This window comes from Eleginops maclovinus, chromosome 9 (genome assembly GCF_036324505.1).
Source record: "Eleginops maclovinus isolate JMC-PN-2008 ecotype Puerto Natales chromosome 9, JC_Emac_rtc_rv5, whole genome shotgun sequence".
Classification (NCBI taxonomy): Eukaryota; Metazoa; Chordata; class Actinopteri; order Perciformes; family Eleginopidae; genus Eleginops; species Eleginops maclovinus.
The window spans coordinates 17,416-45,393 of NC_086357.1; the positions used below are offsets into that span (position 1 = coordinate 17,416).

Genomic DNA, 27,978 nt, shown 5'->3' on the forward strand with positions numbered 1-27,978 from the left:
ATATTTGTATCGCTCATCAAATAGGCTATAGCAGGAAAAAAAGAGCTGCTGATTTGACCAAGAAAACGCGAGATACCGCTGAGTTGACCGCTGTATAATTTAAATCTCCTAACAATGCTGTCCATTTTAGACACAGCCATACGGCGCTTAGTGGTTTATAGATTTACAGTACAGCCCTCAATATCTTTTTTTTTTTTTTTTTCTGGGCTCAATGTGTGTCGTTTTCGTTGTGATCGCAATGAACCAGCCTAAATTCACGTCATTTTCCCTTGTTTATAATATTATCATTGTTCCTTCAGCCGGATACTGTAGTGCTTCAATGCGAGTGTATTTTAGCATGCGAGTGCTTTTGTTTTGAAATGACTTCCGAGAGTTTTGCCCCGCCCCTAGCTCCAATGACCGTTGGACCATTTAGAAAGGTAAAAAGCAAAAACGAAAAAAGCTTGACGCTCTTCCGTTTACTGGTTCGACAAAGAAAAACAAATGGCCCGTAGATACGAGGATTATACACGGATTTCCATTGCTACTCGGTGTTTTCATTCAAATTCAAATGCTCTGTCACATATTCCACCAATCAGTCAGACCGTTTGTTTGTGATTGACGTGCTCTCAGCGAATCACACTCTTTGTTTTGATTTACCACTATCTAACCAAGCTAGGCGGCTGTATTGATACTGTTGACGTCCATAAACTGGCAGAAACAAAGGTGAGAGCCTCGTTATGTTAAACGAACTGCTATGCCATGATTTAGAGTTTAGACAAAGCTAGCTGGCTTGTTAATGGCTACACAACACGACTCGTAATGTAGCCACTACGTTAAAATGGGCATTCTCAATAACAGGATTACTCAAATCCGATATACAGCTAACGCTAACGAAGCCGGTAGCCGTTGAGCCAAAGTCACTGCCTGTAGCAGCGGTGATGTTATTACGATTTTTTAAAGTTAACTCAAACTGTTAGCTTGGTAGCTTCCCAGCAGTTCTTGTCGCTATATGTCATGTCCCTTATGATAGCAACACATGAACATATTAACGTGACGCTTAGTACACAACAGCTCCGTACCATCACTTCCCATAAATCTGATATTTTCATGTCATGTGTCTGTTTAATATATAATCATGACACGACAATTGGAATTAATCTGATCGGATTTAGAAAGGGACTACTGATCAATTGAATGTTTTGCAATGAATGTATGTATGTTGTTTTTTTTTTTAAGTGATCCCATAATTTTGTGTATATTACAATAGTTTTTATTCGATGTAATGATTGTTCCTATCCTCACTGGCTTTGAAAAGACTCTTTAATTAATCCCATTTCATTGGTGGAGAAAATTAACCACATTCCTTGATGTGTACAAAAATATTTCTAAAGATCAGCATTCTGAGTGATACATTACCTTTTGTATGTCTCCCTCTTTATATATTCACCCACAATGGCCCTTTAATCTGTTGTTGTTGTTGTTGTTGTTTTATCCTGTAAAATGATATACAATGGTAAAAAAAACAAAAAACATTTGTGTTGCACATTAGGAATACTTTTTTCTAAATGAACATTATGTTTTGTAGCAACATATTTCCCATTCACTAGATCAAGGGCTACAGTACATACCTTGGGCTAATTAGTTAACCTGTAGGATTTTGGTACAATAGGACAATATTGATGATTCCCAAACTTTCAAAAATGTTAGAAAAATAGCTAAATGGTTATTGATTGGTAGATTTTTTTGTACCATTTTGACAGAAACTCATTCGTTCAACATTTACCTGTGTGCTTTCATGCATCTCTAGCGCTGTTACTCCAAAGGACTCTGTCAAAATGCCTCAGACCAAGAAGTCAGTGAATGGTTGCAGTGCTCAAGTACCGGCTTCTGCTCCAGACCAGGGTGAGCCAACGCATCCACAGGAAGTCGGGTATCAGGTGGCTACTGGGGATGGAGGTCAAAGAGTTCCTGCAGAAGACCAGGGGGACTTGGAGATCATCAAATCTCCCAGTGACCCTAAGAAATACAGGTGAGAGAGACAATGTCTTGTTTATTTTATTTTAGGATTTTGATATAACAAGTCCAGTTATGGTCTGGTAGCATTAACATGCAGAGCAGAGAAGCAATGCTCTTACACTGGCCGTGAATAACAATACAGGATTGAAGACATTTAAAATTTAACAAATGTTTTATGAGGAATGAAATGCATTCATCATGTTTGTTAGACTTCAATGATACACGCAAGGAGCTTTGGTAAGAAACACCTAATGAAACTATGTTTTCTTATTTAAAAGAAAAGTACACATGACTGTTCAGTAAGTTTGATATGGAAGCCCGTTTGCGCCACAGAAAAAAACCCAAAAACATTTAAGTCATAATGATGACTTCTCCATGTCATGACTTACCATCTCATTGTTATAATTTTTTTAAACAATAGATTTTTAGGTTTTTCCAGTTTTTACAACACAATAATGCATTTATGATTACAGGAGATTTATGAGGTTCCTTTAACAATAACAGTCGACAATTCAGGTCAAGGGAAATTTAACTAAGGCTGCCAGAGTGTATGGATCTGGTCAGATTTGGCATGTAAAACATTGGTGAGATATTCCACGGGAACCAACTCAAATAAAATGTTGCGCAAGCCTTTGAGAGATGGAAACTGATCCTTACTACACTGTAGTAAAATATTTTTCCTAGCAGCAAAAGTAAGGACATTCTATAATCTTCTGTTCGCAGCAGTAGGGAGTGATTTGACTGGTAGACCTAAAATCATAGACAGATCCATATCTAAATGTCTGAAATATCTTCCCTATTTCATCTAATATGTCAGACCAATATTTCTGCAGTTTGCAGCATGACCAGAAGCAATGGGTCAGGGTTCCTACTTCTGTTTTACATTTAAGACACATGGGGGAGAGTGAGGGGTTAAAACAGTGCATGCGATTAGGGGATATATGTAGCCTGTGTATAATTCTCAACTGTATTGCTTTTGTTCTGGCACATACATCTTCCCATGTCTCCTCATCGATAGTCACTGACAATTACTTATCCCAAGCCCCTTTGATTGTCTGCGTATTATTAGGAGTCATGCCTCACATTACTTTGTAAAACAAACTGAGAGACAATCTCCCTGGTTGACGGTACAGCAACTTCTCAGATACCTCCATGTGATCTATTAGCAGGGGCGCCGCTTGCCAACAGGTAAGGCAGGCAACTGCTTGGGGCCCCAGACCAGTAGGGGGCCCCCGAGGGCCGACACAACTTTAAATGACAGCAGTGTCGATTCGCAAAGGTTTTTTTTTTATTTTAATTTTTTATTGATTCAAAATTAAGAACATCAAATGATAGAAAAAATAAAATTCAACAGACATCATAAGCCTTAATCAAATTCAGTTCATCTACAATAGTGAGGCTATGCGCAACGTTTGCAATGACAGTAGGTAACCTCCCTAGCGGGGACCCACCTGATCCGTCTCACTCCCATCAGCGTCGCAAGTCGCGTGCATGATTCTTGTTTACAAAAAATCCTGATGACAACTTGGAAAACAACTGAAAAATTAAGAGAAATTATCCTTGTGGAAAAAAAAGTAAGAAGAAGAAAGATGAAGAGGTGGAGAAAAAACAAGACAGTGGTAAGTTGAGCAGATAACAATGAAAAAAATAACTAAATGCTACTATTCGGTGGGAGGGAGAAACTTGAATTAAGTAACTTCCAGCATGAAATTATTTATTTTGTTTAACATGAGTTAACTTCGCTCACATAACATTATCTGCTCTGCTGGCCGTGACATTGCTGAGTCAAGTGTGCGCGGCCGGGTCGTATTGACGTGTTAGCTTAGCTTAGCTAGCCAGCTGGAAGACCGTAGAAGCTAGTGTAAGAAATGTTCGTTTATTTGAAGCCCAGGAGTCGGTTTAAAAGAAAGAAAGCAAACCTCCCTTAAAAGTTATAAAAGGAGTGTTTAATAATGGATGCAGTAGTAGGTTTTACAAAAGTTTCACAGCTGTGGCTCAATAGCCCGGGACACGCGTCCACAGGCCACTGACTGAGTGGAGCTCATCAGTAGTTACTGTCTGGCGGTCCGGAACAAAAGAGAGCCTGGTTCTACAATACAAACATGTTTTATAGAACCACCCCTTTCCGACCATGCAATACACAACTTCAAAATAAGACGCGCTCCGCTCTCGTGCTCTCATTGGTTGGTAGCGGGGGGCTGGATCCTGTTGGCCGCTTGTCACATGGGGTTCTCTGGACTCTTCTATAGGCTGACGTTGTCGGGGGCGGGTCCTCTTATGACATCACCGGTGCCATCTTGTTAGCGAAGTCCTGGAGCTCTCAACTACAATATTCTATTATGCAATTCTTCTGAGGTTTATCAGTTATTAAACAGGCAACTGTATCATTGCAGCATCAATGAGTGAGAGGTAGAGGCGGTGTGTTTAGTATGTAACTCCACTGGTCCTTCTCCCTCTACTCATGTATACAATACAATATTAGCTTTATGCTATCTGAGACTAAAAACAACATCCGGTAATACTACCAGAAGTGGACAAATATGATCTGTCCAGAAACAGTGAATTATCTTTTAAAGTTCCGCTCCAATATATTGATTATTTCTAACACTAGTAGTTACAGGTCATAACCTGTTCATAACCAGTCAACTTGGTCTTTGGCATTGTTACTAAAATAAACATGGTCTCAGCCATTTCCAGATCAACATTTTACCTGTCGTTTAATAGGACACCATTAATGGAGTGATGGGGTAGCGGGGATAAGCAAACTTTTTCTGTAGGCTAGTTAACTGATGAAGCTTTGTCTGACTGAGCTAACTGTTAAGCTTTGAGGTTAAATTATGAAATTTAGATGCAAGAAATGTGGACAAGTGTACTCTAAATAACTTAAATGTATTGGTGGATTGTCGAACCTCAGATTGAGGAGGAACAATGCAGATTTCGTCCTGATCGTGGAACGACGGACCAGCTTTTTACTCTCGCAAGGATCCTCGAGGGGGCCTGGGAGTACGCTGATCCGGTCTACATGTGCTTTCTGGATTTGGAGAAGGCATATGACCGGGTTCCCAGGGAGATACTGTGGGAGGTGCTGCGGGAGTATGGGGTGAGGGGGTCTCTACTCAGGGCCATCCAATCTCTGTAGTCCCAAAGCGAGAGCTGTGTCCGGGTTTTCGGTAGCACGTCGGACCGATTTCCGGTGAGGGTTGGCCTCTGCCAGGGCTGCACTTTGTCACCAATCCTGTTTGTGATATTGATGGACAGGATTTCGAGGCGTAGTCGTGGGCTAAGGTTTGCACCACTGCTTTTTACAGATGATGTCGTCCTAATGGCTTCATCGGTCTGTGACCTTCAGCACTCACTGGATCGGTTCGCGGCCAAATTTGTGAAGCGGCTGGGATGAGGATCAGCGCCTCCAAATCTGAGGCCATGATTCTCAGCAGGAAACCGATGGACTGTCCACTCCAGGTAGGGAATGAGGCCTTACCCCAAGTGGAGGAGTTCAAGTATCTCGGGGTCTTGTTCTCGAGTGAGGGAACAATGGAGCGTGAGATGGGCCGGAGAATCAGAGCAGCCGGAGCGGTACTGCAGTCGCTTTACCGCACCGTTGTGACGAAAAGAGAGCTGAGCCAGAAGGCAAAGCTCTCTGTCTACCGGGCCATCTTCGTTCCTACCCTCACCTATGGTCATGAAGGATGGGTCATGACCGAAAGAACGATATTGCGGATACAAGCGGCTGAAATGGGATTTCTCCGCAGGGTGGCTGGCATCTCCCTTAGGGATAAGGTGAGAAGTTCAGTCATCCGGGAGGGACTCGGAGTAGAACCGCTGCTCCTTCGCGTTGAAAGGAGCCAGTTGAGTTGGTTCGGGCACCTAGTAAGGATGCCACCTGGGTGCCTCCCTAGGGAGGTGTTCCAGGCACGTCCAGCTTGGAAGAGACCGAGGGGTAGACCTAGGACCAGGTGGAGGGATTATATCTCTTCGCTGGCCTGGGAACGCATTGGAATGCCCCAGTCAGAGCTGGTTGATGTGACCAGGGAAAGAGACATTTGGGGCTCTCTGCTGGAGCTGACCCTGATGAATAAGCGGAAGAAGATGGATGGATGGATGGTATTGGTGTAAGTTAGTGTGCTATTTGCAGTGTGGTGATTGTATTTTCTTATATACTCCGTATCTGTAGTACAGTAGGCCTATTGGGTTTTATGATACTGAAAACTGTACATTTTCACTACACTTTACACAAACTTTAGTAGCCATAGTGCTCGCTCCTGCACGTAAGTTTAATCCTCTGTATTGGAACCATGTTAACTTACATTGTCAGTTTCAAATGAAAGGGAAATAGTAAACAATGAAGAATAGTGAAAGCTATACCTAAGAACAACATTCAAAAGCTGAATAGGAGGAATTTGAATTCTATAAAGAAAAAGCATTTTAAATTGACGTTAACATGTTACTTTATTATCTATCCTCAGGATCATCCAGTTTATTTTTTGGTCAAAGCAGTTCAGTCAACAACCACTTTGAGTGGGGATTCAACATCTGCCTCCAGTAGGCAGTCAGCATCTGCCTACAGTAGGCAGTCAGCATCTGCCTCCTCCAGTAGACAGTCAACATCTGCCTCCAGTGGGGAGTCAACATCTGGCTCCACTGGGCAGTCAACATCGATCTACAGTGAGACAGCAACATCTTCTCATCACGAAGATGACATGTCACCCCCTACCTCCAGCAGCAGCAGCAGCAGCAGCAGCAGCAGCACAACCACTACAACATTTTTGATCACATCAGATGACCCTGCTCAGTGGCCAAAAGGCCTAAGTTATATGTGCAAAGGTCTTTGGATCTGGAAGACATAGTCACAGCGCTTGGACAAGCCAAGGCCCGTAAGCAGCATTACTAAAATCAGTGCTTAAAGGGTGTTGATGGGCATTGACTGTATAATGTGGGTTTAGTTACCTAAGATAACTTTTCAATGATAAGAGACTGTATTTTTACTTTGTTTATTCATATTTTTAAGTTATTTAATATTTTCATTGCTCTGAGTGTTCATATTGTGCCAACTCGTTACATTTTGTTATTATTTATTTAAGGTTATGTTGTTCTGTTTTTGGGGGGTTGTTCTTTATATTTATATGTTTTATTTATTCATTTTTTAATATCTTTTATGTTTATATTTAGAAATGAACAAAAATGGTAACTTGTAAAATAAAAAACGGTTTACATTGAGCAATTTTTGTTGTTAGTGTCAGATTATTTATAACATAATGGTGCTGAACGCTGGTTCGAGGGGCCCCAAGTGAATTTTTGCCTAGGTCCTCGACAAACTCTAGATTCGCCACTGTCTATAAGCATTGTATTCTTGGTGATAAACCTGATCTGCAAGAAACAAAAGGAGTCCTGTCTGCGGAGCTGATACTTTGTCATCAGTTGATCAAAAGACATGAGACCACTGTCAGAGAACAAGTTCCCCAATGTAGTTAAGCCTTTGTTACGCCACTGCTGGAAGCTAAGGTCCATTACTCCTGGCAAAAAGTCTGGGTTCTTGGTTATCTGGGTGAAAATGGAGGTCAATTTGAGCCTCCCCTCCATACCCTGAGATGACCACTATGCCTTCAAAGCATTATATTAGGGCCTTAGCTCGACTAAAGTCGGAGCGAAGACCTATTGAAACTGCAGGGATTTATTGAATATCCTTTTGAGGCCCTTGGCATGCATACAAAGTTGAGATTTTGATGGGACGCACAAAAAAGTTAGTGAGAGCCATATCGTAACCCAAAAAGAAGCCCATCTTTTTTTGAAGTTCAAATTTTGCCCTTTTGATGGGTCCAAACAAAATCTATGTGTTTGTTGTGGTCCTTTATGGACTATTCTTTGTTTGTGTGTGTGTGTGTGTGTGTGGAAATTCTGATTCCTATGTAGGGAAATGTAGTGAGGAAATCATTTTATCGCTGCTACAACAACAAAAGGGGGGCAATACGGATCGGTTTGTGACGATGGCAGTACAGTGCTGCACGTGGGGGGGATCCTTGAAGTACCCCTGCGTGCGCTAACTTGCGAACGCCCGATCATCGCTGCTTGCAGCTTTAATTGTTATTGGGTTGGTACATTTTTCTTTTATGTTTTTAAAAATCCCAAAATACAGTAAGTCCTGTAAAGCACATTTTGATAATGAAGATTCAATATCCAACCATATAGAAGAGGCATCATTTTTTATCCATTGAGATATTGCTGTCAGGTGAGCGCACAGCTGATACACTTTAATAGTTGGCAGGTCCATGGCACCCATAGTGCCAGGCAGCTGCAGCACTGGCATTTTCAGTCTAGGTTTACTTTTAAAAGAGCTAAGACAGCTGTTCAGATCTTTAAGCGCCCTGTTGGAAAATAAAATAGAAATCATCTGAATGGGATAAAGCACCCTAGGTAATACATTCATTTGTATCAGGTTATTCGCCCAAGGCAGGAGTTAGGGAGGGAGCTCTAGCGATCTAAATCTTGTTTTAACTTACCAAATAATGGAGTAAAATTGGCTTTGTACAGTTGACCAAATGATGGGGTAATAAATATACCTAAATAAACAAAACCTGTTTGGAGACCATTTAAAAGGAAAGGATGGCATTGTATTTGGTATAGTCCCAAGACTACCGATAGGCATAGCTTCAAATGTATTGAAGTTGATCATACCCAGAAAAATGAATAAACCAATCTACCCTCTCAATGAGAGCTGGGACTGATATCTCTGGCTGGGATGAAAACACTATGACATTGTCCGCATACAACCTTATTTTATGACATATCTCTCAAAGCTGCAAGCCATGTATGGAAGGCTCTAATGATCTCAGCCAGTGTTCAATGGCTAGCGCTATGAGGAAAGGAGACAGTGGACAACCCTGCCTGGTACCTCTATGTGTTGGAAAGTACTCTGATCTTAATCTGTTAGTTACACCTGCAGCTTGTGGGTATGTGTACAGTATTCTTACCTATTTCAAAAAGTTATTGCCAAGACCAAATGTGTCGAATCTGTAGAATAGGAAGGACCACTCTAGACAGTCAAATGCCTTCTCTGCAACCATGGAAAGCACCAATCCATCTATAGAATATTTTTCAAATGCCTGTATAACGTTCAAAAGAGGTCTTACATTGTTTGTAGAATTACGGCCTTTTATAAAACCAGTTTGGTCCTCTGTAATTAGTATAGGCAAAAGATCCTCCAAACGAGTTGCTAGAATTTTAGAAAGCAATTTCCGGCCTACATTCAAGAGCGCTATTGGACTAAGGAGGCACAATATGCTGGGCATTTCCCCTTTTTTAATAGAAGAGATATGTTTGCCTCCTTCAAAGTCTGCGGTAATTCTGTCTTAGTAAATTAATGATTAAACATTTCGAGTAATGGTTTTAGAACCAGGCTGCTAAATTCTTTATAAAGTTCATCGGTTTGTCCATCTGGTCCTGGAGACTTTCCACTCTGGAGATTTTTAAGGGCATTGATAAGTTCCTCTTTTGTGATTGGGCCATTAAGGAGACCTCTTTGCTCCTCTGATATTGTTGGAAGATTAATCTTATTAAAAAAGTCATCCATTAAAGGTCCGCTATTATGCAAAATGAACTTTTGCTTTCTTTTATACATAAATATGTTTCACCGGTGTGTAAGGAGACTCACAAAGTGTCAGAAAATACAACCCTTTCTCTTTTCCTCCTTACCCACATCTCTAAAAACGGGGGTACAAACGATCCAGATTCGCTGCCTATATGACGTCATATCAGAAATGTGGGCTGGCTTTACGTTGAACTCCTGGCAACGCCCTCCCCCACCTGACACGTACCAACATATCTTCCGCAATATACAGTCGCGAGCTGAATCTCCTCCGCAGCACCTCTGTATGTTCAGCAGGATGTCAGAAGGAGGGACTTAGAGTTGTTGTTTATATAATACATACAGTGGGGCAAAAAAGTATTTAGTCAGCCACCAATTCTGTAAGTTCTCCCATTTAAAAAGATGAGAGAGGCAGTCAGCATCTGCCTCCTCCAGTAGACAGTCAACATCTGCCTCCAGTGGGGAGTCAACATCTGGCTCCACTGGGCAGTCAACATCGATCTACAGTGAGACAGCAACATCTTCTCATCACGAAGATGACATGTCACCCCCTACCTCCAGCAGCAGCAGCAGCAGCAGCAGCAGCACAACCACTACAACATTTTTGATCACATCAGATGACCCTGCTCAGTGGCCAAAAGGCCTAAGTTATATGTGCAAAGGTCTTTGGATCTGGAAGACATAGTCACAGCGCTTGGACAAGCCAAGGCCCGTAAGCAGCATTACTAAAATCAGTGCTTAAAGGGTGTTGATGGGCATTGACTGTATAATGTGGGTTTAGTTACCTAAGATAACTTTTCAATGATAAGAGACTGTATTTTTACTTTGTTTATTCATATTTTTAAGTTATTTAATATTTTCATTGCTCTGAGTGTTCATATTGTGCCAACTCGTTACATTTTGTTATTATTTATTTAAGGTTATGTTGTTCTGTTTTTGGGGGGTTGTTCTTTATATTTATATGTTTTATTTATTCATTTTTTAATATCTTTTATGTTTATATTTAGAAATGAACAAAAATGGTAACTTGTAAAATAAAAAACGGTTTACATTGAGCAATTTTTGTTGTTAGTGTCAGATTATTTATAACATAATGGTGCTGAACGCTGGTTCGAGGGGCCCCAAGTGAATTTTTGCCTAGGTCCTCGACAAACTCTAGATTCGCCACTGTCTATAAGCATTGTATTCTTGGTGATAAACCTGATCTGCAAGAAACAAAAGGAGTCCTGTCTGCGGAGCTGATACTTTGTCATCAGTTGATCAAAAGACATGAGACCACTGTCAGAGAACAAGTTCCCCAATGTAGTTAAGCCTTTGTTACGCCACTGCTGGAAGCTAAGGTCCATTACTCCTGGCAAAAAGTCTGGGTTCTTGGTTATCTGGGTGAAAATGGAGGTCAATTTGAGCCTCCCCTCCATACCCTGAGATGACCACTATGCCTTCAAAGCATTATATTAGGGCCTTAGCTCGACTAAAGTCGGAGCGAAGACCTATTGAAACTGCAGGGATTTATTGAATATCCTTTTGAGGCCCTTGGCATGCATACAAAGTTGAGATTTTGATGGGACGCACAAAAAAGTTAGTGAGAGCCATATCGTAACCCAAAAAGAAGCCCATCTTTTTTTGAAGTTCAAATTTTGCCCTTTTGATGGGTCCAAACAAAATCTATGTGTTTGTTGTGGTCCTTTATGGACTATTCTTTGTTTGTGTGTGTGTGTGTGTGTGTGGAAATTCTGATTCCTATGTAGGGAAATGTAGTGAGGAAATCATTTTATCGCTGCTACAACAACAAAAGGGGGGCAATACGGATCGGTTTGTGACGATGGCAGTACAGTGCTGCACGTGGGGGGGATCCTTGAAGTACCCCTGCGTGCGCTAACTTGCGAACGCCCGATCATCGCTGCTTGCAGCTTTAATTGTTATTGGGTTGGTACATTTTTCTTTTATGTTTTTAAAAATCCCAAAATACAGTAAGTCCTGTAAAGCACATTTTGATAATGAAGATTCAATATCCAACCATATAGAAGAGGCATCATTTTTTATCCATTGAGATATTGCTGTCAGGTGAGCGCACAGCTGATACACTTTAATAGTTGGCAGGTCCATGGCACCCATAGTGCCAGGCAGCTGCAGCACTGGCATTTTCAGTCTAGGTTTACTTTTAAAAGAGCTAAGACAGCTGTTCAGATCTTTAAGCGCCCTGTTGGAAAATAAAATAGAAATCATCTGAATGGGATAAAGCACCCTAGGTAATACATTCATTTGTATCAGGTTATTCGCCCAAGGCAGGAGTTAGGGAGGGAGCTCTAGCGATCTAAATCTTGTTTTAACTTACCAAATAATGGAGTAAAATTGGCTTTGTACAGTTGACCAAATGATGGGGTAATAAATATACCTAAATAAACAAAACCTGTTTGGAGACCATTTAAAAGGAAAGGATGGCATTGTATTTGGTATAGTCCCAAGACTACCGATAGGCATAGCTTCAAATGTATTGAAGTTGATCATACCCAGAAAAATGAATAAACCAATCTACCCTCTCAATGAGAGCTGGGACTGATATCTCTGGCTGGGATGAAAACACTATGACATTGTCCGCATACAACCTTATTTTATGACATATCTCTCAAAGCTGCAAGCCATGTATGGAAGGCTCTAATGATCTCAGCCAGTGTTCAATGGCTAGCGCTATGAGGAAAGGAGACAGTGGACAACCCTGCCTGGTACCTCTATGTGTTGGAAAGTACTCTGATCTTAATCTGTTAGTTACACCTGCAGCTTGTGGGTATGTGTACAGTATTCTTACCTATTTCAAAAAGTTATTGCCAAGACCAAATGTGTCGAATCTGTAGAATAGGAAGGACCACTCTAGACAGTCAAATGCCTTCTCTGCAACCATGGAAAGCACCAATCCATCTATAGAATATTTTTCAAATGCCTGTATAACGTTCAAAAGAGGTCTTACATTGTTTGTAGAATTACGGCCTTTTATAAAACCAGTTTGGTCCTCTGTAATTAGTATAGGCAAAAGATCCTCCAAACGAGTTGCTAGAATTTTAGAAAGCAATTTCCGGCCTACATTCAAGAGCGCTATTGGACTAAGGAGGCACAATATGCTGGGCATTTCCCCTTTTTTAATAGAAGAGATATGTTTGCCTCCTTCAAAGTCTGCGGTAATTCTGTCTTAGTAAATTAATGATTAAACATTTCGAGTAATGGTTTTAGAACCAGGCTGCTAAATTCTTTATAAAGTTCATCGGTTTGTCCATCTGGTCCTGGAGACTTTCCACTCTGGAGATTTTTAAGGGCATTGATAAGTTCCTCTTTTGTGATTGGGCCATTAAGGAGACCTCTTTGCTCCTCTGATATTGTTGGAAGATTAATCTTATTAAAAAAGTCATCCATTAAAGGTCCGCTATTATGCAAAATGAACTTTTGCTTTCTTTTATACATAAATATGTTGCACCGGTGTGTAAGGAGACTCACAAAGTGTCAGAAAATACAACCCTTTCTCTTTTCCTCCTTACCCACATCTCTAAAAACGGGGGTACAAACGATCCAGATTCGCTGCCTATATGACGTCATATCAGAAATGTGGGCTGGCTTTACGTTGAACTCCTGGCAACGCCCTCCCCCACCTGACACGTACCAACATATCTTCCGCAATATACAGTCGCGAGCTGAATCTCCTCCGCAGCACCTCTGTATGTTCAGCAGGATGTCAGAAGGAGGGACTTAGAGTTGTTGTTTATATAATACATACAGTGGGGCAAAAAAGTATTTAGTCAGCCACCAATTCTGTAAGTTCTCCCATTTAAAAAGATGAGAGAGGCCTGTAATTTTTATCATAGGTATACCTCAACTATGAGAGCCAAAATGAGAAAACAAAATCCAGGAAATCACATTGTCTGATTTTTAATGAATTAATTGGTAAATTCCTCTGTAAAATAAGTATTTGGTCACCTACAAACAAGCAAGATTTCTGGCTCTCACAGACCTGTAACTTCTTCTTTAAGAGGCTCCTCTGTCCTCCACTCATTACCTGTATTAATGGCACCTTTTTGAACTCGTTATCAGTATAAAAGACACCTGTCCACAACCTCAAACAGTCATACTCCAAACTCCACTATGGCCAAGACCAAAGAGCTGTCAAAGGAGACCAGAGACAAAATTGTGGACCTGCACCAGGCTGGGAAAACTGAATCTGCAATAGGTAAGCAGCTTGGTGTGAAGAAATCAACTGTGGGAGCAATTATTAGAAAATGGAAGACATACAAGACCACTGCTAATCTCCCTCGATCTGGGGCTCCACGCAAGATCTCACCCCGTGGGGTCAAAATGATCACAAGAACGGTGAGCAAAAATCCCAGAACCACACGGGGGGACCTAGTGAATGACCTGCAGAGAGCTGAGACCAAAGTAACAGAGGCTACCATCAGTAACACACTACGCCGCCAGGGACTTAAATCCTGCAGTTCCAGACGTGTCCCCCTGCTTAAGCCAGTATATGTCCAGGCCCGTCTGAAGTTTGCTAGAGGGCATTTGGATGATCCAGAAGAGGATTGGGAGAATGTCATATGGTCAGATGAAACCAAAATAGAACTTTTTGGTAAAAACTCGTCGTGTTTGGAGGAGAAAGAATGCAGAGTTGCATCCAAAGAACACTATACCTACTGTGAAGCATGGGGGTGGAAACATCATGCTTTGGGGCTGTTTTTCTGCAAAGGGACCAGGACGACTGATCCGTGTAAAGGAAAGAATGAATGGGGCCATGTATCGTGAGATTTTGAGTGAAAACCTCCTTCCATCAGCAAGGCACTGAAGATGAAGCGTGGCTGGGTCTTTCAGCATGACAATGATCCCAAACACACCGCCAGGGCAACGAAGGAGTGGCTTCGTAAGAAGCATTTCAAGGTGGCCTAGCCAGTCTCCAGATCTCAACCCCATAGAAAATCTTTGGAGGGAGTTGAAAGTCCGTGTTGCCCAGCGACAGCCCCAAAACATCACCGCTTTAGAGGAGATCTGCATGGAGGAATGGGCCAAAATACCAGCAACAGTGTGTGAAAACCTTGTGAAGACTTACAGAAAACGTTTGACCTCTGTCTTTGCCAACAAAGGGTATATAACAAAGTATTGAGATGAACTTTTGTTATTGACCAAATACTTATTTTCCACAATAATTTGAAAATAAATTCTTTAAAAATCCTACAATGTGATTTTCTGGATTTTTTTTCTCATTTTGTCTCTCATAGTTGAGGTATACCGATGATAAAAATTACAGGCCTCTCTTTTTTTTAAATGGGAGAACTTGCACAATTGGTGGCTGACTAAATACTTTTTTGCCCCACTGCATAATGTCTCCGTTCTAGTGGTAAACAATAATGAAGAAATAATGCTTGATGTGGTTTTCAACATAATATGGCGTTTAATCAAGGCAGCGTTTAGCTGAGTTTCTCGGTTAGAAACTTCTCTCTTCAGACAGAGAGATCATGCACTCCAAAGGGCCATGGCCAGCTTCAGGTCAGCTCAAATTTAAAGTGACAGTCACAGAATCAGCACTTAGGAAAACAGGGGTGAAACAGAGGGATGCTAAAATGCATGATCTGTTTGGTATTTTGAGCAAAACACGTCATCACTGTGTTCATAAAGCCTCTGCTTAACATATCTAATTTTCTTCTCTGCCTCTTTAGTAAACAGACAGTTTAAAGCTGATTTGAGTGCAGATATTTATTCCCATGAAGTAGGTGATGTTGAGTTGAGCTTTTTCCTTGTCTGCCAGTTCAATCGCTAAGGTTTTTTGCTCTACGTTTCTTGTGCCTCTTAGTGGTTGTGTAAGATATAATCAGGCCTCTTGCATGGGCTTTGAAGGTTTCCGACAAAAGTGATGGATAATGTAGGTTAGGTAAATAGAAAGGAATACTTTACATTCAGTTATAAAATAGGATATAAAGGTGTTGTCTTTCAATATAACACTATCCAGTCTCCACTGCCTAGGCTGATTTATTGGCTTCTTAAACTTTAAGTCCATAACCACCGTGGCATGGTCGTATATAAAATTATGCTCCCAAAGTCACAAGATAGTATGGAGTGCAAGATATTAACTGCAGCTTTAGTTTGAACAAAAATAGTCAATTCTAGTCTGATACCCATGGGGAGCTGAGAAGAAAGTATATTCCTTGTTAGCGGGGAGGAGGTTCCTCCATACATCTTCAAATCCAAAATCTTTGCAAACAAAACAAAGAGCTTTTGCTTGACGAGAGGGAGTAATACTGCTATGAGAGAACCTGTCTATTAGTGGGTTCATTATACAATTAAAATATCTTCCCAAAATGACTGTATCAGCTGTAATTTCTGAAAGTTCCATAAACATATTAGTGACAGAATCTGGTGGACAACCTGGCGGATGATAAACATTCATAATAAGAATATCTTGCCCTTAATTATTAGTTTCCACATTCGAAATTCTGTCCTCAGCCTCGCAAACACTTGCTCCAAGCGCCTGAATCTGAGTTGTTGGATCTTTTATGGCTTGCAAGCACTGTGTCTATTTTAGCGTTGAAACGTTGACATTTGTTATGCTTTCTGTAATGTCCATTGCTTTTATAATATTTGGATCCGTGTTATTGCTGCTGCTGCTTCTGCTAGCAGGTTCAAGTGCGCTAGCTTGGGCTCCCTCGCCATGCTCCTCGTCCTCTGCCTCAGTCGCTTTTGCTTTCTTTTGTCTTGTCATGATGTCCGAAGTTTTTGAAAAGTAGTACTCCAGAGTAATTATGTAGTAACAGCGATCGTAAACTATGTGTCAGGATAGGGGGAAAGACCCAGGCGCAGAAGCAATAGAGGAAGCAGGGGTTCATAGGTAACAAAGGGCGAGCTTTTATTAATAAAAAAGCTGATAATAAAAATGTACAACGAAGGAAAAGTAACAAAAGAAAACACAGACTAACCGGTGGAAAAGGGAGGGCCGAAAAAGGGAGATGCAAGACATCACAGGGAAACAGTAAATAATGACGACGACACAACAAAGAACACATAGGAAAGCACAGACTAAATACAGATGAGGGTATCACAAGACAAAAAACAGTTGGGAAGGAGGAGGAAACACACAGGGGCAACAGGTGAGCACGATCAGACAATAAGACAGGAGGGAAACTAAAGACAGGAAGTAAATTAGACAAGACAGGAAGTGACAAAACAAGAAACATTTCAAAATAAAACTAAACTATAAATACCCAAACTGAGATCCTAACACTATGATACTTTTGCCATGAAAATGTGATTAATAAACAGATTATTTAACAGTTATTGCCGGAGCTCAATGAAACACCTCTGTCCTCTACGCCATCTTGTTCCCTTACTATCTCAATATTATGACTTAGCCCTCTCATTATTATGACTTACTATCTCATTATTATGACTTACTATCTCATTATTATGACTTACTATCTCATAATTATTACCTACTATCTCATAATTATGACTTGGTTTCTCATAATTATGACTTAGCTTCTCAATATTATGTCTTACTATCTCATTATCTTGACTTAGCTATCTCATAATTATGATGTACTATCTCATTATTATGATTTAATATCACACAAGAGAAATGGTCAAATGAGCTTTCATCCATTTGCACCAAAGCAACAGAAGCAACTGTGTGGGAAACACTTAGCTGAACTAATGGATAATATAATTGAAGACTACTTTAGACGCAGATTCACAAATACGGAAATTATTACTGCACACGGAAATGCAGGAGCCCGTAGCAGCTGGGTCACAACCTTTATATAAAGTCCATGATCTTGATGCCTTAGTCTTAACTCATAATATTATCAGAGATATATTTACTTGGCGAGTAAGAACAAAACGTTTGCTTAGCGCTGCCACCTCTCAGTGTACAACTTGAATGGTGATGTTTAAATAAAATATATATATTATAATTTCATGTGTGCCGGCCGTTCTGGGATTTTCCAGAACTCACAGATGGCCAGTCCGCCCCACAGTGTATATTAGAATTGGTGTGAAACAAAATCAGCTATGTAGAATTCATATCAACATGTTGGTCAGTGTGGAGCAGTAAAATAGGCTATGGCTTATAAATATGAGGCAAACAAAACTTTGCAAGCTTGAACACGTTTTAAATAACCATGGTGGAGCTCTCTATCATAATATTTAACATTAGCTCATTATCAATGCACATTATCTTGCTCGCCACTGAAAGCTGGTGTGTTTGAGCTGACGTGTTTGAGACTTTCTCGATTTACTATATAGGCCTCCACGGTATGAATCCTGTCAAAATTGAGTCAAAAGCAAAAATGTTCCTTAATTAATTGAACGATACAGTGCGCATCGTTCCGAGGCTTCGATCCGCTTCCAGTTATCCGCTAATTGCAGTTTGCTGTGTTTACCTTTTAACACCTGAAAAACAACAACTATAGCACTCAGGCACACATTGTAAACAAATTGACAACAGGAGTTGTTAATGTTATTTTAATAAATATGTCAGTTAACCCAGTAGGCTAACACTATATGAAATATAGCAAGAAAGTTACGTTAGACACCTACATCTAGCGAGACAATTAGGCCATCCAAACAGTGCATGCTATATTTAGCGTTTATCAATGTGTAACATTACTTTAATAGATTTTCTCTTTTGAACAGTAAATGATATCTTCATGAAGTGTGTGGCAAGAGCAGAAACAATATCTTCTCTTCAGGAGTGCTCAAAAATCATGCTTGTTTACAGCTAGCTAGTGTATGACTTTGACTTGCTGGTGGTCGGCTTAAGTCATAATAATGAGATAGTGAGTCAAAATTATGAGATAGTAAGTCATAATAATGAGATAGTCAAGATTAGGAGATAGTAAGTCATAATAATGAGATAGTAAGTAAAAATGATGAGATAGTAAGTCATAATAATGAGATAGTAAGTCAAAATAATGAGATAGTAAGTCAAAATAATGAGATAGCATATCATAATAATGAGATAGTAAGTCATAATTATGAGATAGTAAGTCATAGTAATGAGATAGTTAGTCCTAATAATAAGATAGTAAGTCATAATAAGGAGATAGTAAGACGAAATAATGAAATAGCAAGTCCTAATATTGAAATAGTAAGTCATAATTATGACTTACAGGATTATTTCATTTTTCTTTTGTGGCGGGTTTCCATACGTTTTTCTGTCTGTCCATATGTCATCAAGTTTACAGCATTTGTTCTTTTGTAATATGATGGTGTGAACATAACTCTGGCCACAAATAAATATTTTCTGTGGTCTGGATCAGAGGTTTTTAAACTGTGAGGTGCTGGATATCTACTGATAAGAGGCTCTATATTTGTTACCCTAACTTACAGATTAGATCAATACTGGTTCCTCTTGAACCAGTGTTTAAAACAAATTCCGGGATGCAAATGATGTGCATAAGATAGTAAGTGCTAAATTAATGTATTATAAGCTATCGTAACTACACAAAGCAACTTTTGTCTTTACAGCTACTACATTAAGTTTTTTCTGCTAAAAACATTGTAAGCTTTGTGTTCAAAATCTTCTCCCACTCTTTTCAGATACATTGAGCTAAACAACGGCCTCCGAGTACTCCTTATATCTGACTTCAGTGGAGAGAACCGGAAAAAAGGAGGTGAATATGGCAAGGTCAACGGGAAGATAGAAGATGTGGAGGGTGAGGAGGAAGAATGCAAAGGTTTGGAAGAAGATGATTCTGGTGAGGGCTCAGAGGAAGATGAGGAGGAAGACAAAGAAGAGGAGCAGGACAGTGACTTTGAGGAGCTGGACGAGGAGAATGCAGAGAAGAAGAAGAAATGGATCTCTGAGAAGCAGGTGGGGGGGTTTCTATCACTGAATGTACTTATTTAATATATATTTAGGATTTAATTCAATATTATTGGATTAAAACAAATCACAAAAGCCTGCAGATGTTATACAGTGGTTTTCTTGTTAACAAATCTTATGCGTATATCTGCTGCCTGATAACTTATTAAAGCACCAAATGTGGATTAATCCACCATTTAAAGTAGTCCCCTATAAATTAAACTACAAATGTGTGATGAATTTTTGAAAGTATAGCTGAGTAATGAAAGTTATGATGTCATTTGTATTGCTTGTCAGTGGATACTGTTAGCAAAAGGTTTGTAGGGAATTTAGCTTTAAAATATTGTACAGTATTCCACCTGAAAAGTGTTAAATTATTGGATACAAGTTGAAAATTGTATATATTTGTTTCCAGGCTGCAGCTGCTCTGTGCATCAGTGTCGGGAGCTTCAGTGACCCAGAAGATCTGCCTGGCCTCGCTCACTTCCTGGAGCACAGTAAGTCTATTTAATGTTGCATCCTGATAGTGTCTTAGAAACACAAGAAAATAGTTGTATTCCTGTGGCTAAAATTCTCTTCTCCTGATTTCTGCTTGACCTTTTTATTTCCTACTCTCTGATGTTCAGTGGTGTTTATGGGCAGTGACAAATACCCAGCGGAGAATGGCTTCGATGCTTTTCTGAAGAAGCATGGCGGAAGCGACAATGCCTCCACTGACTGCGAGAGAACCATCTTCCAGTTCGACGTGCAGAGAAAATATTTCAGAGAGGCACTTGACAGGTGAGGCTGGATCAGAGAATCACCTCGTCTGTGACCTAATTGTATGGGTTTGTCGAAATAACAAAAACTTAATAATAATTAACTTTATCTATATAGCACCTTTCAAACTGAGTTACAACTGCTTTACATAAACAGGCCGTTCTAAAAGTAGGTTTTTCAAAGAAATTTAAATAATCAGACAGAGTTTGCAACCCTGATCTCCTTAGGCAGGTGGCGCCAAAGTCCAGGAGCCATAACAGCAAAGGCTCTGTCTCCTTTGAGTTTCTACCTGTGCCTTAGAACAGTGTTTCCCAACCACTGTGCCGCGGCACACTAGTGTGCCGTGACAAATCATCAGGTGTGCCGTGGAAAATTATCCAATTTCACCTGATTGGTTCTAAGTGAGCGGCATGTAGTGACAGCAAAACAATTCGATGCTCTTCCAATAGAGGGCAGTGTATCAGAGCGATATGTCGTGACGGTAATGCTAGTTGTTGCTGGTTTGGTTGCCAACGGTCTTAAAAAATACAAAGAAGAAGAGTGATATGTCCCGCAGCAGCCGGAAGTTCATAGCCATGCTTCGAGTGAGACAGTGCAGGTGATAACTATGGATAAATATTTGAAAAGAAAAAGTACTCAATCTGACCTGGGTCCTGAAGAAAATTCCGACCCAGATGAAAGCCCTGGCACGAGTACTGGTCAGAAGAAAACAAAAAAGGTGAGCCCAAGACAGTACAGTGAAAGTTATCTTGCCTTTGGATTTACCTTTACCGGGGAACCAAGTGCTCCAACTCCGCTATGCCTGGTGTGCGGGGAAAAGTTGTCCAACAGTGCCATGGTTCCAAGTAAACTCAAACGCCATTTAGAGACAAAACACCCGTCACTTCAAAACAAGAATACAGACTATTTTGTTAAACTGCGTGAACAGACCTGGAAACAGGCAGCGTTATTGAGGAAAACCACCAAGACGGGTGAAAAAGCTCTTAAAGCTAGCTACCAAGTTGCTGAACTCATCGCCAAATCAAAACAACCACACACCGTGGCAGAGACATTAATAATGCCTGCATGCAAAATTATCTTGCAAGAGATGCTCGGCCCTGGCGCCGTTAAAGAATTAGCCCAAGTCCCTCTTTCAAATAGTACAATTTCCAGACGTATTCAAGACATGTCTGCAGACATTGAAAAGATAGTTTTGGAAAAGTTGCGCATCAGTGCTAAATTTGCATTACAACTTGATGAATCTACGGATATCAGTGGACATGCGCAACTTATGGCAAATGTGCGCTTTGTAGACGGAGACACCATCAGAGAACAGTTTCTGTTTTGCAAGGAATTGCCAGAAAGAACAACAGGAGAAGAAATTTTTCGAGTTGTGTCAGAGTACATTGAACAAGGAGGACTGAAGTGGCAAGACTGCGTAAGTGTGTGCACCGATGGAGCAGCTGCCATGGTCGGGCGCACCAAAGGATTTGTTAACAGGGTGAAAGAACAACATCCAGATGTCATCGCGACGCATTGTTTTCTGCACCGGGAAGCATTCGTTGCCAAAACATTGCCAGAAGACCTAGTTCCTGTACTGGGAGATGTTGTGCGCATGATACATTTTGTGAAAACGAGACCTGTGAAAAGCCGCATGTTCGCATCATTGTGTGAGGAAATGGGAGCGGAGCATAAAGTGTTATTGCTGCACATGGAGGTCCGGTGGCTGTCCCGTGGCAAAATTTTAGCTCGTGTGTATGAGCTGCGGGAGGAACTTAAAGTGTTTTTGACAAATGAGAAGTATGATGACGCTAAGTTGCTCTCAAGTGATGAGTGGTGTGCAAGACTAGCATATCTGGCAGATATATTTCAACATCTGAATGACCTGAACACACGAATGCAAGGCCGAAATGAAAACCTGCTCACAAGTACAGATAAAATACAGGGATTTCGTTCAAAGGTGCTGCTCTGGAAACAACATGTGGACAGTGCCAATCTTGAAATGTTCCAAAACACACAGAAATGGCAAGAGAAATGGCCGAGTGTCAACAGTGCTGCACTGTGTGAGACAATAGGTAAACATCTGCAAAGTCTTGAGCAGAGGTTGTCATTTTATTTCCCTTCACTTTCCACTGATTGCCTTGACTGGGTGAGGAACCCATATAGCTCAACTGCAGTTGGAAGGGACATGACATTGCAGGAGCAGGAAGAAATAACTGAACTGAGACAGAATCGTGGTCTAAAGCTGAGCTTTGCTGATCTACCTTTGGACAGTTTTTGGCTGACTGCTGCCAAGGAGTTTCCTATTCTGGGAAACAAAGCAATTTCAGCTCTTCTCCCTTTCTCCACCACCTATCTGTGTGAGCTGGGCTTTTCAAGCATGACTACTTTAAAGACTAAGAAAAGAGAGAGACTCAGAGCTGTTGAGGAAGATCTTCGTTTGCCTTTCATCAATTCCTGCAAGAATATCAGATTTGTGTTCAACTAAACAAGCCCAGGTTTCACATTGAGTAAGTAAAATGAGACTACATTTTCATTATATTTCATTATATAAACTTTTTGTGACATTTTTATTTGGTGGTGTGCCGTGGGATTTTTCTAACGTGAAATATGTGCCATGGCTCAAAAAAGGTTGGGAAACACTGCCTTAGAAGGCCCTGCATGATCTCAGGGTAGGGAGTCTTAAACCCGATTCTAAAAGCAACTGGTAGCCAGTGCAGGGAAGCCAGGATCGGTGTGATGTGATCATCATTTCTAGTGTGAGTTAAAATCCTAGCAGCAGCATTTTGGATGAGCTGGAGGTGGGAGAGATGTTTAACTGATGCCAGGGAGGAGGGAATTAAGTAATCCAACCTACTGGTGATGAATGCATGAATAGCAGTTTCAATATTTCTGGGATTTTTTAAATGTTTCTACAATGCTGGGTCATAGGCTGGTAAAGAGAACCAAGATTGTTATATAACTGGGTGATTGTACATTATGTTGAAGGTAGCTTTTCAATGCCCATTTGGCTCTCTGATGGAAGGTCACCGGTTCAATAAAGATCAACATCAGCACTTCACTTCCTTCCAACAGCCAATGTCCACTCTGTAGCCACATTGTTTCTGTAGCTGTTTTTAGATCAGCAGTCCCTTGATTGGAAACACTGGAGAACACATAGGACGAGGCGACTGCAGGTGTATTTCTGAGTTAGGTTTAGTCAGGGACATCTTCATAATCAGAATTACTTGGTCCCTGGAGAGGGGGATTGATTTTGTATACGTTCCAAATAATCTAAATAATATTTGACTTGTCAATTCCTTGTTAATTTTATTATTCATTTATTGATTTGGTACATAAATTGTCATAAATTGGAAAAAACACAACTGACAATTGCAACGTCCCAGAATGTGTACTTAAAACACAAAGTTATTCAGTTTTACCAATCATATAAACCAGAGAAATACTCACATTGGAGAAGCTGGAACCAGATTACTATGTGCATTTTTGTGTATCAAATGATAGGGCTATACATAGGGTTGGGTATCGTTCGAAATTTATCAATTCCGATTCCGATTCCGATTCTGCTTATCGATTCCGTTTCTTATCGATTCTCCGTATATAATTGTCCAAAGAGGTTGTATTCTAAAGTTTGCCTGAATATAATCATTGCATAGGTGTGTAGTGTAATATTGTGTAGTTTATTTATGGCATCCCGTTGGATTTGACGTCATCTGAACAGGACATCGCGCGCTCACTGACTGACTGCTGCTTGATAGCGCGCAAAGGTTCGTTTACGCCAGTTGAGAGTTATGGGGAAATGTAAATTTGCGTCCAAATGGTTGGAAGAGAAGGAGTTTGAACCATGGCTGAGACCTGTCGCTGGGAATAACCGCGAGGCCTACTGCTACATGTGTCGGAAGGTGATCAGTGTATCTTCGATGGGGATCAAAGCTGTCCGGTCCCACATACTAAGTGCTAGCCACAAAGCCGCTGTGGGGCGCAGACAGCAGGTCGCAATTGCGCACTTCTGCGCAACATCACCGCCCCTACCCACCATCGCTGAAGCTACTACAGCCACCGCTTCTAACCTCCGAGTGATGCTTGGGGCCACTCCAATGCTGCGGGCAGAGGTTCTGTGGTGCCTCAACACCGTGATAAAACACCAATCCATCAACTCCAATGAAGGGATTTCCGATCTTTTCCAAGCTATGTCAGATTCAGAAATAGCCAAGAAGTTTGGGTGCGGAATAGACGAAACAGGGTACATAGTCCCCTTACTTTAAAGAACAGCTTGTTAATAACCTCAATAAGGCTGGGCTGTTTGTGCTGATGTTTGACAAGAGCCTTAATCAAGCCAACAAGAAAAAACAGATGGACGTCCTCGTTTGTTATTGGGATGATGGCTGTGTGTGGGCTAGGTATCTTGGGTCCCAATTTTGGGACACGGAAGAGCCGAGCATCACATAATTTGTTCTATCTGAATTATGATAAGGATTTATCACAAACTGTTGAGTTGTGCTATCTTACAATCAATACTTTATAGCCTATAGTAAATGTGAGGTAAAGTGTGTCGTCAATGTAACCTGTTAGAACTCAAAGTGGCAATGAGGTCTTAAAATGTATGGAAAGGTGCTTAAAAAAGGTCTTAAAAGGTATCAAATGTGATGGCCAGGGAGTACAGCATCCCGGACAAAGAGCAGCCCTGTCTGACTCCTCTCTCGGCTTTAAAAGGAGCACATCAATTACCGTTAATCTTCAGTACACTCTCAATGTCCCTGTACAAAACCTGGATCTTGGCTATCAGACCAGAGCCGAACCCAAAAGCCTCCAGCGTCTGCCACAAGTATTGGTGCTCAACTCGGTCAAAAGCCTTTTCTTGGTCTAGAGCAGCGGTTGCCAACCTGTGGTCTGTGGCCCCCTAGTGGGCCGTGAAGGCATTGCAAATGGGCCGCCAAATAATTTGCAAAACATAAAAAAAAATATATATATTTTTAAACTTAAATTGAAAGTTGATGGTAGGAACTTTCCCGCGGGACCACCTTGATAATGCACCTGATTGGTCGGTTTTGGTAATAAAAAAAAAACATCCGTAGTGTATAAGTAAGGGATAATGTGCAGCAAGGTGGTCATTATGGGGAAAAGAACACCCAACAGGCTGATCAGGGAGCCCGACGCAAAGTGATCTCTTGCTCCTGGCAGAGCCTACATGCTGCATTTACAGCATTTTTTTAGGCCTATTAATTTAATGCACTTGTTTTGGCTTGTTTTGATGTTTCGGTTTTTTCTACACCATTGTATGTGTGATTTACCTCACTACATCTGATGCGTGTAATGAATGTGGAATTGTTAGGTATAAGAATGCCTTTCTCAATTTCTAAATGAAATAGCTATTATTTGCCTATTGCAGACAGCCCCTCACTTTTTAGTTTCTTGTTTCTGTTTATTACTGATGGGCAGCTCCTTTTATAAATGAAATAAAAAGTAATTTGAGAACTTTATTCAGCCTCCGTATTGCTTATGGTTGAATGAGGGCCGCGGAATTTCTTTTTATTCTTAAGTGGGCCCTTAGTCGGAAAAGGTTGGGAACCGCTGGTCTAGAGAAATCAGACCAAGCTCACAGCACAATGACCCTAAGAGGTCCAAAACATCTCGAATCAGAGTAACATTGTCATTTATCAACCTGCTGGGTACACAGTATGTCTGGTCTACATGAATGACATGCTCCATCACTTTCTTCATCCTCGTCGCCAACACTTTTGAAATCTGTTTTTAGTCGGTACAGAGAAGGGATACAGATGCCAGTTCTTAATCTCCTGCAGGTCTCCTTTCTTGGAGAGGAGAGTGAGCACAGCCCTCCTGCAGCTCAGAGGCAACCTCCCCTTACTGAGACAATCCCTGAGGACACTCAGCAGGTCGCCATCCATAACAGGCCAGAAAACCTTATAGAAGTCTGCAGGCAGGCCGTCTATGCCAGGAACCTTCCCACTCTGCATGGCCTCCTGCAACTCCTTGGCAGAGAGTTCAGCTTCCAGGTCTGCGCTGTCCCCTTCAGGGACCTTAAGAAGGCCCTCACAGAAGGACAGCGCCGCTTCTGGTTCTGCCTGAAAATCTGACCTGTATAGCTCCCTATAAAAACTGACAGCACACTGCTGAATGTCCGCCGACTCCTCAAGCAGCTGCCCAGGGTCTTACCGCAGGGAGTGGATCAGCCTCCTCTGACCATGCTTGCGCTCGAGACCGAAAAAAAAGTGTGAGGGAGCATCCATTTTTACGATGTTCTGAAACCGGGATCTGACCAGAGCACCCTGAGCAGAAAACCCCAGCAGGTCGGATAGAGCTGAATTTTTACTTTTGAAAACCTCAACATGTTCTCACTCTCCTGTGGAGTCTGCCAATCCCTGCAGCTCCACCACTTCCCTCTCCAGAGCCCTCAGAGATCTAGCCATGTCCTTGGTGACATTGAGAGTGTACTGCAGGCAAAGCTGTTGATTTTGACTTTCCCCACATCCCACCACTGCTGAAGACTACTGTACTCACTCTTACAATTATGGTAGTTTTGCCCAAAAAATGTGAAGACTGTTTTAAAATGATTATCAGTTCAGAGAAACCAACAGGACTAATGGAGTAGCTCCTGCTTATATTAATGTGGTGATTAAAACAGTACACTCGGTCCAGTCTGGCTAGAGACCACAGATTGTCCCTAGGGTGCACCCAGAAGTACTGCATTAAAGCACTCTTAGAAGCAGCATGCGGTTCCCGGTGGTTCCTGTCCAGCACAGGGTTTTCTGTGCAGCACCCCAGGAACAGATACTCCTCACTCCTAGACAGCCGGCCCTGCCACCTCCTCAGCGTGCCCAGCCCCCCCCACACAGCGACAAGCGGCAGCGACAGGTGCCACCACCACTGCCGCAACGACAGGCGGCACCGCCACCGCCGCAACAACAGGAGGCACCGCCACTGCCCAACGGCAGGCGGCCCCCCCCCGCCGCAAGAGCAGCAGCAGACGGACCCGCCGCCGGAGCAGCAGCAGCAGCAGCAGCAGCCGGACTCGCAGCCAGACTGTCACCCACTCCCCCCGGGCACGCGCGACTCAGATGTCCCTTAGCTCCAAATCCAAAACATCTCAGAGTATCGGACCTGACATGAACAGTGTAGGCAAAATCGTCAATACAAAAACGAAGAGTCAAGTTGAGTTCGCCCTCATCCTTCTTTAGGATCATAAGCACCTTTCTCCTGAAAGAAACCACGTGCTTAAGGTGCGGAGACTTGCAGCCGAGGGGAATCATTTTTATTGGAGACACAAGCTGCCCGTGCTGAGCCAAATCTCTCTCCAACAACTCCATCCATCCATCCATCTTCTCCCGCTTTTCCGTCAGGGTCGCGGAGGTAACAGCTCCAGCAGAGAGCCCCAAACTTTCCTTTCCCTGGCCACATCAACCAGCTCTGACTGGGGGATTCCAAGGCGCTCCCAGGCCAGGGAAGAGATATAATCCCTCCACCTGGTCCTAGGTCTACCCCTCGGTCTCTTCCCAGCTGGACGTGCCTGGAACACCTCCCTAGGGAGGCGCCTAGGTGGCATCCTCACTAGGTGCCCGAACCACCTCAACTGGCTCCTTTCAACGCGAAGGAGCAGCGGTTCTACTCCGAGTCCCTCCCGGATGACTGAACTTCTCACCTTATCCCTAAGGGAGATGCCAGCCACCCTGCGGAGAAGTCCCATTTCGGCCGCTTGTATCCGCGATCTCGTTCTTTCGGTCATGACCCACCCTTCATGACCATAGGTGAGGGTAGGAACGAAGATGGCCCGGTAGACAGAGAGCTTTGCCTTCTGGCTCAGCTCTCTTTTCGT

General features: G+C 41.8%; 1 protein-coding gene across 1 annotated transcript in view; it reads left to right on the forward strand.

The window, feature by feature from the left end:
• The first annotated feature begins 392 nt into the window (after window positions 1–392).
• nrd1b (nardilysin b (N-arginine dibasic convertase)) overlaps window positions 393–27,978 on the forward strand; it is an 88,701-nt gene continuing 61,115 nt past the window's right edge. The window contains exons 1-5 of the mRNA XM_063891681.1: window positions 393–705; window positions 1,790–2,011; window positions 19,145–19,418; window positions 19,825–19,906; window positions 20,036–20,189. Coding sequence (XP_063747751.1) covers window positions 1,818–2,011; window positions 19,145–19,418; window positions 19,825–19,906; window positions 20,036–20,189 — 704 coding nt within the window. The 5' untranslated portion in view covers window positions 393–705; window positions 1,790–1,817. The remainder of the gene's footprint in view (window positions 706–1,789; window positions 2,012–19,144; window positions 19,419–19,824; window positions 19,907–20,035; window positions 20,190–27,978) is intronic.